Source organism: Aulonocara sp. 'chitande type north' Nkhata Bay, linkage group LG22 (assembly GCF_057382095.1).
Source record: "Aulonocara sp. 'chitande type north' Nkhata Bay isolate Kocher_YH1m ecotype deep benthic linkage group LG22, A_spYH_male_GT1.1, whole genome shotgun sequence".
Lineage (NCBI taxonomy): Eukaryota > Metazoa > Chordata > Actinopteri > Cichliformes > Cichlidae > Aulonocara > Aulonocara sp. 'chitande type north' Nkhata Bay.
The window spans coordinates 37070424-37084074 of NC_141364.1; the positions used below are offsets into that span (position 1 = coordinate 37070424).

Here is a 13651-nt window from a genome sequence, read left to right on the forward strand (position 1 = left end):
TTTTTGACCCACTGCTGAGCAGTTTTTAACAGTTTTTAACCAGAACTGTAAAGTCCCAGAGTTTTTGTGCAGCCAGACTGAGGAACTGAGCTCATGGTTTTATTTCAACTACCAGATTGCTTTGGACACTGTGGCTCCGTTAAGAACCAGGCAGCCTAAAACGAAATCTGACCCCTGGCTGAAGGCTGTCAGACGCAAGTGCTGTCGAGCTGAGTGTGAATGGAAACAAGCTACAAGTGTCATTCCAGATGCTAAAGCCCTGTTGTATGGAACGCCAGGACTGCCATAATGAATTAATTAAATACACCATTAAATAATTAATTAAATGTGGCAATAATTAATTAAAATTGGCAATAATTAATTAAATAAATAGTTATGACACATTTAATTAATTATTTATGTATTTCACATTTTAATTAATTATTGACACATTTAATTAATTAATTATTGACACATTTAATTAATTATTTAATGATATATTTATTTATTTCATTTTGGCAGTCCTGGCGCCTGGCTCTCATCATGAAATAATTTTATCTGTCAGCCTCACCCATCACAGCAAGGAGGCGGGGTTAACGCTCTCCCTGTAGCTTGTCTGACATCTGATTGGTTAAACTGTAAAGCAAGTCCACACAGATCGATCCCTGATAATAGATTGATGTCCATCCATCCATCCATTCGCTTCCGCTTATCCTTTTCAGGGTCGCGGGGGGCGCTGGAGCCTATCCCAGCTGTCATAGGGTGAGAGGCGGGGTACGCTCTGGACAGGTCGCCAGTCTGTCACAGAGCCAACACACAGGGACAGACAACCATTCGCACTCACATTCATTCACACCTAGTGGCAATTTGGATTATCCAATTAACCTATCCCCACAAGCTGATGATTGATGTACTCCCATTAAATCTCACTCCGATCCTTTAGGTGGTGATATTCATTTTTTAACTTTGCTTGGATGCGCTATGCAGTTGGAAGCAAGAAGTTGCCGCCATAAAAATCAAGACACTTGACAATAGTTGTGTACCTCAATTGATACATTGCACGACGTGTACGAGAAATGTCAAAAAGCTGTCCGGAGCTGCTGAGAGAAGCAGCGAATTTAATTGAAGAAGCTCTGAGGACAAATTCCCCAACTCCGTCAGCTCAGACACAGCAGATACCTGCGGCACCATTACATACACCTGTCCAAAGTAAGTAACGTCAGCCACGTGTTATACTAATTGATGACTTAGCACACAGTTAAATCTTAGCAATTCATATGAGCATCTAAATTTCAGTGGGCGGGGGTTGTGCACCTAGGTTTATGTGTGGTAGTTAGCTAATTATGCTTTGTGTGTGACTCACTTTCGTTGTGTGTGGATGGGGCATGAAACTAGATAGTCAGTAAAACGCCCTTATTTTGCAGCACCATGCCTGGTGCTGATGTGTAGCGTTAGTGACGTTTAAAATGATGCTAAGCTGAAAGTTCAGACTGTTGTAGCTGACTGGTGGTCTGTTCCGCTGGGATATTTTCTTTGTGTTGCAGCCGAGCTAGCAAGGCTCTTTGCTCCGTATAATGGTGGGAGTAGAAGAAATATGATAAGACGGTCAGCACAGAGCCTAGTACCTAGAAGAAGCTACACACATACGTTCTGTTGCTTGGCTGATCACAAGGCTAACAAAGTTCCAAGCATTCAGCTTAAAGCAGACCTCCATGCTGCAGGACTTGGAGAGCAAAAAGTGACATTTTCAGGTAAGTCTGATAGTAGAAATTTACCAGAGCCCAGTTTTGATTGTGGTTCACTGTAGGGTTTTTTTTGTTTGTTTTTTGTTTTTATAATTTTTACCGTGAATGTGATAAATATTTGGTCATTTTAATTTAAATTGGACTTAAATTTCAACTGTGTGATTGTTATTTTGTGGCTATTAGATAGTACTGGCTTGTTTTCAAATATGTGGGTGTTTGATTGAATGGAGATTATCTGTTTATTCTTTTAAATACAGGGAATGACAATGATCCCGAGACTGTAAGAACTAAACTGATGGAAGTGTTTCCAAAGCTCCAAGAAGGGGGAGGATTTGAGTTTCTAAAAATTACAGGATCTACTCGTAGTCGAAATCTTGCATTGCTTCAATGTCCCAGCACTGGATATACCATTGCGTATCTGAAAGACCCATCTGCAGTGATTGGGCAGGCTACAATCTACATCCGTCCACTTCAACAGGACTTACACTTTGATTGTGTACATAAATCTATATTGTCATCATTTCACACATAATAATATAAATAAATAGCATTGTGGAATTTACATTTATAAATGGATGTTTTTTATCTTTTAGGAGAGCTCAGGTCATGCCTCTGGTCCACTCATCTCCTGTATTACTTGTCAGAAGGAATTTTCCTTTTCTGAAATGCACAGAGACAGCTGTGCTGGGTAAGTACTAACAAAGACATATGTGTACTACATATTCATTTTACATTAGGAAAATGAGAGAGTATGACAATGTCAATTTTGTTAACTTCAAGGACATCCACGCAGGAATCACATAGAGAACGAGAGGGAGGCCATGTTGAAGAAAATGATAGAGAGCCAGCCACAGTCAGTGAAAGTGTGCCAGTTAGGCCTGAAACATCAGAAACCTCAGCTCAAAGTGCAGTAGTACCAGTAGTAACTGGTACTGAGGAGTTTGTTCACAAAGAACCTGATAATGGTCTGTGTAAACACATAGAGCTGCTATAAGTTTGCAAACAACTTACATTCATTCAGTAATAAAATATTACCTTTAATAAAATTACTTTAAAATAAATAGTACTGAATGTAATCAACAATATAATTCATGACTATTAATGTTAAAATACTTTCTTGGGTTCTTAATGTTGTTTGGAAACCCTGAAAGTGATGCTAGGGTAACTGAAACCAGGAATCAAACCTCATTCTGTGCAGAAATGGAATATTTAGAATATTTCTGGTAATATGTATTAGAAGATTGATTGGGTGAATGCGACTGTAGTATAAAGGCCTTTTAGTGTTCGTGGTAAAACACTATATAGGTACTAGGCCATTTGCCTTTTGGTGCTGCACTGAATGACATTTTTCAGGTGTTCTTCATCTTTGACTGTAAAGGAATGCATATCTGCATGTAACATGTTAAGACGGTTTTTTCTATGTGTAATTGTTTCATTTATTTTTGCGGTCTAGATTGGGTGGTGATTAAAGATCCAGCTCATGCTGCCAAAGTTTTCAGAGAAAATCTACTTCGGGAACATGCATCTGGGACACCACTTCAGCTGAGGATGGATGTGAGGGACTCTGAGGAGGACAGAGACCAGGCACTTCTCTCATTCTATAAACAGCAACAAGAATGGGCATGTCCACTTCATTGTACCCTTGATGGTTAGTAATATATATATTTATTTTTTATTTTTTTTGGCCTGTCCCGTTTGGCTCTTTTGCCCTCAGAATTGTTGTCTAAAGGCAAAGAAGGATGCCCAACGGATTTACTTTACCAAACTGACCGTCCCAGCCTTGCCGTAATGGTCCATTTGATTCACCTTTTATTGTTTATTTTATTTTCACTTACTGAATACGGGACAGACTTGACTGGGGGAAAGAAGAGGAGAAAGAAAGAGGGAAAGAGAAACAGCTGAGAAGAGGGACGGGGGAGAAGGGCAAAAGACAAAAACCAACAGAACGGGCAGAGAAAAAAAAATGCATATATCAATCACCTGGATCACCTGCTGAGAAAGAAAAAAGAAAGCAAGCAGAAGAGAACAAGAGTAATAGAATAAACAACATCACAATGATATATGGGAATATGACAGTAAATACTAAATGTTAAACATTATTGTGCAGCACATAAGATCAACAGAACACAGTGTGCTTTGAGGTAGGAGCCAAAAAGGGTGTAGTTTGTGGGTGTGATCACCTGTGAGCATGGACGCGCTTGTTTTTTGTTTTTTAAAAGGTTCCTTCATGTAATAATCTGCTAGAGGGTGTGGGGGGGCCACAGCCCCGTCCTCCAGGGCATGAAGCAGGTGTGGAGGAGATCAAAACTCCAGACATCCAGAGGCCCCCAGAACACAAGAGACCAAGGAAGACCAACAGAGGGGCAGCTGCGCCACTGTCCCGGAAAGAGCTGAGGAGAGTCCCAGATGAGGGCTCACTCAGCAGCCGCGGAGCAGAAGCCAGGGGGAGTTGCAGTGACGCGCCCGTGAGCTCCGCCGGCAGCCAGCTGCGCCTGAGTGACCGAGCCCCAGGCCGAGAGGCCGGGGGCACCCCACCTCCGAAGTGGCCCGAGCGAGCCCCAGGCTCCAGGCCCCAATAAGCGGCCGCCAAGGAGTGAGCCGGTGTGTACCTGGACGCCCATCCCCGGACACAAAGAACCACCAACGCACCGATGTCTGAGGGGGTCCGCCACTGGCAGGGGAAGTGGTGGTAGGGGGAGATAGGCCTCCAAACCTTGGAGGGCCTGAGGTGTCCCCAGAGAGGTGGCGCCTGACACCCAACCTAACATATAGACACAGACATACAGGCACACACAGATACAAACATCCATTCCCACCCTCATGCTCTCATATGCACTTACTCCACACTCAACCAACGTGGAGACAGACATAAAGAGACGTTGTACACACGATCACACTCCCCAAGCGTACTCTACAAACCGGGTCTAGGTGCCCCCGCCCCTGGAGGGGGGAACTGCACCCAGACCCAGGTGGTGTTTCCCTTTTCCCTGCGGTGGGGGGAGGCAGACCGCCCCGACTCCGCAGCAGCAGGAAGGCTCCACACTCCAGACCGCAGTCGGACGGCCAACTCCTCCTCCTAGCCCCCCCGCTCCAGCAGGTCGCAGAGAATGGGGGTGAGAGAAGACTCCAAACCTCCCTCCACCCGCTCATTGTAGTGTTGATGCATGTGTGTTCTAAGGTGCATTTAAAACCCAGGAGGGCTTGGAGCTACCTGCCAGAGAGCAGCAGGTAAGCGCATGGTCCCTCCTGCTAGCCCTCAATGTCTACGTGTATTTAAAATTGAGAGGTGGGCAACGATGCCAGGGGTGGGGTGTACACCCTGATGGTACTTTGGACTCCGTGTATCGTGCCCACCCCCAAGATCCTATATGTATGTGTAATGAGAGTGTGAGTAATGTGAATGTCTAAGTTGTGGGATAAAATTGAGGCAGAGGCAGCCAGAAGGGGACAGAGGGGGGGGTAGCCTCCTCTGCACCCTGGTGACATACCCCTACTCCAAGGCCCTGCATGTGTGGGTGGTTGTGGTGGAGCGGGAAGAGGGAGGCAGCTGGAGATGGGGAGGGAAGGAAGGGAGGGGCAAGTGACCCCTCCCTGGGGTCAGCTCCCCCGCTGACCCCAGTAGGCACACTCCGCGACCCGCCAGGGAAAGGGGGCCCAGGCCCATCCAGACCGGGGCCCAGTGCAGCAGCGCCGCCCGGCCCCACAGAGCCCGGGACAGTCCACCCAACCCCACCACAGAGAAAACTGCACCCACCCCACCATCCACTCATCTTCCAGACTACATAAGACAATAAACACCCAGGCTGAGATCTTCCTCCACCTCTCCTGTATCTCCCCCTCCTGCAGAGGGAGCTCCTGAGGAGAGGAAAGCTCCTGCAAGATGTGACAATCTCCCCCACCAGTTGAAGAGCCCCCCAGGTGGCTCGATGCACCGGCGGAACCCTGCTCCAGGGCTGGGCCCCCATGCACCCACCCGCCCACAACCCCGGCAACACACCAACCAGGACCCAAGCCCCCGAGGCCCGGTCCGGGTCCCAGCCCAGAGACGGAGCGCCCCCAGAACCTCACGCCCATCCCGGACCCACCCAGGGGCAGCCAGGCTACCAGGTCAGTAACCCACGTCCGTCAGCACAGACCCTCCCCTAGCCCCGCTGCACGCAGCCGCGAGGAAACAGTCACCTGAGAGCCAACAGAGCCCCTAACCGGACATGACCGCTACCCCGGGTTGAGCCCCCCAAGGAAGATGCCTCCGGGGAACCCCCCGACGCCATAAGCCTGTCCCTACCCCCACACCAATCACAACAGTGAAGGCGGGACCAAACTATGACCCCCCACCCCCACTAGGTGATGGAGCTGATCAAAGGAGCCCAGAGCAATTGATCTGATGTGGTGGCAGAGGCTGTATCAAGACTAATGTAATCTAATAGATAATTTCTATATTGGTTAGAATTAAGATTATTTTTATTTTTCCAGTTCATGAGGACTGTTTTCTTGGCTATGCATAGGGCAGTGAAAACCATATGGGCGATATTCTTTTCTGAAGTGACATTATCTAAGCTGCCCAGTAGACACACTAAGGGGGAAGTTGGAATGTTACATTTCAGACACTTCGATAAGTCTTCACATATCTCGCGCCAAAACTTCTGAACTGGTGGACAGAACCAAAGAGCGTGGATATAATTGTCCGGTGAATTTGTTTGGCAGTGTGAGCAGTTGTTGGTAGACGTAAAGCCCATCTTGAACATCCGATGACCTGTATAGTGCACTCTATGTAATATTTTGTATTGAATTAATTGAAGACTGGGATTTCTAATTAGATGAAAGGTTTTTAAGCAAATCTGAGACCAGAAGTTTAGGTCTAAGTTAACTGATAAATCCGCTTCCCATTTTGCAATAGGAAGTGATATTGATTCATCTGTTTTATAAAGCATTCTGTATATTTTGGATAGAAATTTGGGGGTTTTAAGAGTAAGAAATTGAACCACAATTGGTGGTGTTTGTAGTTCAACTTGACCCAGTTTAAATTTCTTTTTTACTATGGATTTAATTTGTTGATATTCTAAAAATCTTTTCTTGTTGATCCCATATTGTGTAACTAGTCCGTCAAATGAAATTAATTCTGTTCCTTCTAGTATATGTTCTAAATATTTGATTCCTTTATCACTCCAATCTGAAAGGTTTATCATATTATTGTTTTGTAATATGTCAGGGTTGTTCCAGATAGGTGTACGTTTGCATGGGATTAATGAAGACGCCGTCAATTTTAGAAACTCCTACCATGCTGTCAGAGAAGAGCTGATGTTGATGCTTTTAAAGCATTCATGTCGTTGGATGTTTGAGCTGATAAATGGTAGGTCTGAGATCTCTAGATTATTGCAGAGTGCTTGTTCTACATCTAGCCAAGGTTCATCTAAGAGGGTGTGTTTTAGCCATCCTGAGATAAACTGAAGCCTGTTGGCTAAGAAGTAGTGCTGAAAGTTAGGCAGTTCTAGTCCTCCTTTATCCTTGGTCTTTTGTAGTGTTTTTAAGCTTATACGTGGGGGTTTATTTTTCCAAAGGAATTTGGACATACATGAATCTAGAGATCTGAACCAATCTTGTGGCGGTTTAGTTGGGATCATTGAGAATAAATAATTTATTTTTGGTAAGACCATCATTTTTATAGCGGCAACCCTTCCCATGAGTGATATGGGTAGACATTTCCATCTAGCCAGATCATCTTCTACCCTCTTTAAAAGTGGGATATGGTTTAATTTAGTTAGATCTGCAAGCTTGGGAGAAACATTAATACCTAAATATTTTATATTTCCCGATTGCAGTGGTGTAGAAGAGGAATTATGGAGGGAGCAATTAATCGGTAGGACTGTAGATTTTGACCAGTTAATTGAGTAATCTGATATTCTTGCAAAAGAGTTTATCAATTCAATCACCCCAGAGATATTGGTTTGTGAATTTTGGAGAAAGAGTAACACATCATCCGCATAAAGGCTGATTTTATGTTCCACGTTCTTGCATTTTATGCTCTTAATTACTGAATTCTGTCTAATTGCTGCTGCTAGTGGTTCGATAAAAATTGCAAACAGTGAAGGGGAGAGTGGGCATCCCTGCCTGGTGCCCCTCAAGAGACAGAAGCTGGAGGATGTCTGGTCATTTGTTCTAACACAAGCTGTTGGGGAATTATATAATATTTTTAACCAGTTTATGAAAGAGGATCCAAAACCAAATTTGTGTAAAGTTGCAAATAGAAATTTCCAGTTAACTCTGTCAAATGCTTTTTCTGCATCTAAAGAGAATATTGTAGTTTCTAGGTTTTTACTGTATGAGTAGTCTATCAATTTAAGTAATCTACGTGTATTTGTTGATGAGTGCCTACCTTTTATGAAACCAGTTTGGTCAGGATGAATTAAGAGGGGGGTTATTTTCTCCAGTCTCTTTGAGAGAGCTTTGCAGATTATTTTAAGGTCTACATTTATAAGGGATATTGGACGGGAAAAAAAGTAATAGAAATATATTGTGTTAAATAAATTTAATTAGTTAAATGTCTTTTAATGGAGTTGTCTTAGTGGCTTACTGATTTCATGTGGCTGAAATGCATCATACGATGAGCTCCGTTGGCCAATCATGCTAACTACAATGACAGTTATAGTGTTTTTACTCTATCACACAGAAGTAGCCCTGTTACAGTGAAAAACTGAATTGAATATTAAATAAATTTAATTTGTTACAGGTTAATAAGTTTGTTGTGAATGGGCCCAGTGGTCCTAAATAATATACCTTACCACTATTAATATAAATGTGTATTGTACAATACTCCTCTTTTTTTGTTTTCTGGCAGGGTCAGGATTCTAGGATTCCAACCAAAATAATATTGCTTTCTCTTTAAAAAAAAAAAAAACAATAAATAAACAATGTTTTTAATTAAATAGGTTTGGCAATAATACTCAGCAATTTTTTTTGTACGGTGTAATCATCTGTATTTTATTCCAGGTGATGCTGCTGTTGGACAAGGGGTGATGCGGTACTTTGTGACAACAATAATATCCAAACTCCAGTTTGGATTCAGAGTAGATCTTGGTAAGTGTACCACTATTTTCATATGCTTTTGTTGTGGAATTTTTCCATTTAAATAAAGCCTGCAGACGAGCGGTAGCTAACATTCTTTAATCCAAACACACAAAGAACAGACAACCAAGCTTGGTGGAGCCTGCATGTCCGCGGGACAGACGGTCAGCAGAGTCTCTCTGAGCCCAGCATGGCTCTCAGTTAAATACCTTCTCCAGGAACAAAAGGCAGTACACACTGTTTCACACCTTAAGGTTCACACTCCCTTGCTACCTCCCAGAGTCCTCGAAGAGACAAAAGACTCTTCCTGTGGAGTCGTCTGCTCCCCTAACTTCCTTACCTAGACCCCCATCATTTGTCTTGCTGTATGAGTGTGAGACTTGTTAAAATCCAGTGGCACCAAGGCATTATACGATAAAATAATGTGATTAATACATAAGTAAAATAAATTCCTATACACGGTATTTCACCACTTTTAAATGTATTTTACTCTTATGTGGTGTTTGTGTCTGGATTTTTTTTTTTTGAAATTAACTAAAGGATAATATTGGTATATATTATCATAATTACCTTACTCTCCTTGTTTTAAAGCTTGTGATAATTTTGAAAATTCAGTTTTACATAAAGCACTGGCAAATTTAAAAAAGTAAAATAAAGAAAACCCTGCTTTCTTGGTACTTCTAGGAGGAATGGGTCGAACACTGCTATTTGAGGGTGAACCGGACCATCTGGTCCCAGCAACATCAGAGGTACTTATCGAGAGCAGCCTCTTCCGGGTTGCAGGAAGGATGTTGGCCCACACCTTTTTGCATGATGGTCCCCGTGTCACAGGATTAAGTCCTGCAATAATTCACGTGCTGTTCAATGGTGACCCGGAATTGGCAACAATTGTTATAGAAGACTGTCCTGATCTGCACATCCGGAGTATCATACAAATGGTATGTAAAATTAAAAAAATAATTGAATTACAATTAGTGTGTGGACTACCATAATAACTTGTTTAATCTTAATTTTAGCTTGAACTCGAAGAACTTACTCAGGAACAGCAAGACACAGTCTCTGATCTTTCCCTGTCTTGGGATCTCCCAGCAGTAAATAAAACAAATAGGAGATGGCTGCATAACAAACTTCTAGTGCATGCGGTAGGTTCTTGCTGGTTAAGTATCAAAGACATTGTTGTAGTTGTTGAAATTAATAAGCAGATGGATTTGTATAGAGTAGCTTTTTCTTCAACACTGGCAGGCAATGGTCATGTTTCCTTCCCCCCCCCTTTTTATTAGTGCCGAAATTAGTTTTGTAAATATTTGGTTTTTAAGCACTAAAATTTACCATTCTCCCAGTCAAGTTAAAATTCTTCTTCTTAAATCATGCACATAGTTTTTCATAACCAAAAGCTGACCTTTTCCTTCATACCTGGAAGTGTTGGCACTCACACCCTAATTCCACAAATGCGCGCACACAAGATGAAACTTCAAACACAGAAATCCCGTTACAAAATATCTTCAGGCTGTAGTATACTGACAGCAGTTAAAAAATTTACTGTATGTTTGTGTTTTTAAAATTCCCTTCTTAAAATAAACACATTCCAAATCACTACTTGATTTAGAAAGGGAATCTGCCCACTCACCCATCAGTTATGCCTTCAGCAGAACAGTTATCTCAAGTCTGCATTACCACGTTTTGCACTTAAATAGGAATTAAAGACACATTGTAGTTAATGAAAAAGGTTACCTTAGCAATTTTTTTTATTTATTTTTTTTTACTGCAGAATGTGGTTTGATGTTGGGAAAATAACAAAGCCCCCATAAAAGATGTGTGTGTGAATTGAAAAGTACACTCAACAAAAATATAAACGCAACACCTTTGTTACTGCTCCCATTCCCCATGGGATGGACGTAGAGACCTAAAATTCATTCTAGATACACAATATAACCATCCCTCCCAAACAGTGGTCACAAATCAGTCCAAATGTGTGGTAGTGGGCACATCTGCTATATTGAGATAATCCATCCCACCTCACAGGTGTGCCACATCAGGATGCTGATCTGACATCATGAGTAGTGCACAGGTGTACCTCAGACTGCCCACAACAAAAGGCCACCCTGGAATGTGCAGTTTTTTGCGCTATTGGGGGTCTGGGGACCCAGAACCGGTCAGTATCTGGTGTGACCACCATTTGCCTCATGCAGTGCAACACATCGTCGCATGGAGTCTATCAGATTGTCAATTGTGGCCTGTGGAATGTTGGTCCACTCCACTTCAATGGCTGTGCGAGGTTGTTGGATATTCGTGGGAACTGGTACACGCTGTCGTATACGCCGGTCAAGCACATCCCGAACATGCTCAATGGGTGACATGTCCGGTGAGTATGCTGGCCATGCAAGAACTGGGACATTCTCAGCTGCCATCTGCCCTGAACAATGTGAACCATGATTCATCCGTGAAGCGCACACCTCTCCAACGTGCCAGACGCCATCGAATGTGAGCATTTGCCCACACAAGTCTGTTACGGCGACGAGCTGGAGTCAGGTCAAGACCCCGATGAGGACGACGGGCATGCAGTTGAGCGTCCCTGAGACTGTTTCTGACAGTTTGTGCAGAAATTGTTTGGTTGTGCAAACCAATTGTTCCAGCAGCTGTCTGGGTGGCTGGTCTCAGACGATCTTGGAGGTGAACCTGCTGGATGTGGAGGTCCTGGGCTGGTGTGGTTACACGAGGTCTGCGGTTGTGAGGCCGGTTGGATGTGCTGCCATATTCTCTGAAACGCCTGTGGAGACGGCTTATGGTTGAGAAATGAACATTCAATGCACGGGCGACAGATCTGGTTGACATTCCTGCTGTCAGCATGCCAATTGCACGCTCCCTCATTGCTTGTGGCATCTGTGGCATTTTGCTGTGAGACAAAACTGCACATTCCAGGGTGGCCTTTTGTTGTGGGCAGTCTGAGGTACACCTGTGCACTACTCATGATGTCAGATCAGCATCCTGATGTGGCACACCTGTGAGGTGGGATGGATTATCTCAATATAGCAGATGTGCCCACTACCACACATTTGGACTGATGTATGACCACTGTTTGGGAGGGATGGTTATATTGTGTATCTGGAATGAATTTTAGGATGTCATGGTATGGCCAGATGTTGTCCCGCTTCTTCTCCCACGAATGGCAGAAATGCAGTTCACACCACAGGTAAACCAGTTCTTTCTCATCACTGATAAGAGCGGTCCCCAACCTTTTTTGCACCATGGAATGGTTTATGTCCGACAGTATTTTTAGAGACCAGCCTTAAATCTGTAGTGGATTAATACAACAAAATAAAACCAGTACCGCTAACAAAAAAAGATGTATTCATAGCACACGGGTAAAGAACCAAGGAAACAGAGTTAACGATAAAAACCCTGAAAACCATAAATTTCACACCTGAGCATCAACTCTCACAGCCCCTGTACCTGATGACTCACCGACCGTTCCGTGGCCGTGGTTGGGGACCACTGATTTATGAGACCTTATTTATAAATGTATTTGGCGAACTTTCCATGATATAATATACTGAAATTGTTGTTTCCTATTAATAAAAATGATAAAATATATATTCTTTTCACCAGTACTGTAGACTAAGTTGTCCTCTTCCATGTTCTATCAGATGGTAATAGACAAAATCACATGGGCAGCTCAGGATAGTGATGAAGATGAGGAATTTGATGTTGAGTCCATGTGCCGCATCACTGGATTTCTACGGATCTTCATTGAAACCGGTATAGGCACCTTTTTTTTTTTTTTAAATAAAGCTATTGCTCATATTGCAAATGCTTGATAATAAGCATTGAAAGTTATAATGTATGAAATTCACAATTTCACTGTATATTCTCTGCAGCATGATGAACAATTAACTAAATGTTTTCTTAACTCCATTTCTGACTTTCTGGCTGGCCCAACTGATGAAATTCTGGGTTGGCTGGGAGATGCTTCCTCCTGAGCTCACTAACAGATCACTTATTCATAAATTTCAATAACAGGCTTATTATACTCACCAGGGACACGCACACCTCTTGCATTCAGAAATCCATGCATTAGCTTGTAGCCGGTGTTTGGATGGCTTCTGTGGACTTCACTTACAATACGATCCAACTCCTCATCAGTAACAGATGAATAGAGGTCTGTCTTTCTACACAGATGAAAAACACTGAGTAATGTTGGAGTTTACGAAATATTATCTTAGACTGGTCGACAATCAGGTCTATAAGTGATGACGTGATGAATCCTGCTTCCACGCTCAAACTGATCTGTGTTTTTAAGGCTGTTGTGCTTTTAACACGTTTTAATGCTTTGCATCTTGGTCTATCTAATCTCAACAAGCCCCTAAAAACAGTCAGTGATCACTGTCGGCCTCTCTAGGGTTTCATTACCACTGTTGATTTTAAAACTCAGTTTTTAAAACCTGGGTGTAACTGCAGCCCAGCCCATGCAGCAGTATATTAATGACTAACCTATATTAATGACTGGGTGGATTATCTCGATTGTTCTCCTGACTGAAGTTTTGTCCATTTACAGCAGGGGTCTCGAAGTCCGGGCCTTGAGGGCCGATGTCCTGCAGGTTTTAAATGTGTCCTTGAGCCAACACAGCTGATTTAAATGGCTAAATTACCTCCTCAACATGTCTTGAAGTTCTTCAGAGGCCTGGTAATGACCTAATTATTTGATACAGGTGTGTTGACCCAGGGTGAGATCTAAAACCTGCAGGACACCGGCCTTCGAGGCATGGAGTTCGAGACCCCTGATTTACAATCCTGCAATGCGATTGCATTTTGGCCCTAAACATCGAGAAAAGTTAGCGTGCTCCAGCTTCACTGTGTCTATGCTGTGT

The 13651-nt window shown here is 43.1% G+C and overlaps 1 protein-coding gene across 1 annotated transcript; it reads left to right on the forward strand.

Moving 5' to 3' along the window:
• Positions 1 to 1055: 1055 nt before the first annotated feature.
• Positions 1056 to 12868, forward strand: LOC147304635 (uncharacterized). The gene is made up of 12 exons (XM_086281033.1): positions 1056 to 1188; positions 1524 to 1730; positions 1982 to 2220; positions 2318 to 2412; positions 2505 to 2689; positions 3178 to 3372; positions 8712 to 8798; positions 9471 to 9724; positions 9803 to 9967; positions 11905 to 11976; positions 12431 to 12555; positions 12713 to 12868. Exons 1-12 carry the CDS (start codon positions 1056 to 1058, stop codon positions 12798 to 12800), a joined length of 1845 nt encoding a protein of 614 aa, XP_086137159.1. The 3' UTR covers positions 12801 to 12868.
• The last annotated feature ends 783 nt before the right edge of the window (positions 12869 to 13651 follow it).

Coding starts and splice junctions, on each gene's coding strand:
- LOC147304635 (XM_086281033.1), top strand. CDS start 1,056: ATGTCAAAAAGCTGTCCGGAGCTGCTGAGAGAAGCAGCGAATTTAATT. Junction 2,221..2,317: donor AGGACTTACACTTTGATTGT/GTACATAAATCT, acceptor TTTATCTTTTAG/GAGAGCTCAGGTCATGCCTC. Junction 8,799..9,470: donor TGGATTCAGAGTAGATCTTG/GTAAGTGTACCA, acceptor TGGTACTTCTAG/GAGGAATGGGTCGAACACTG.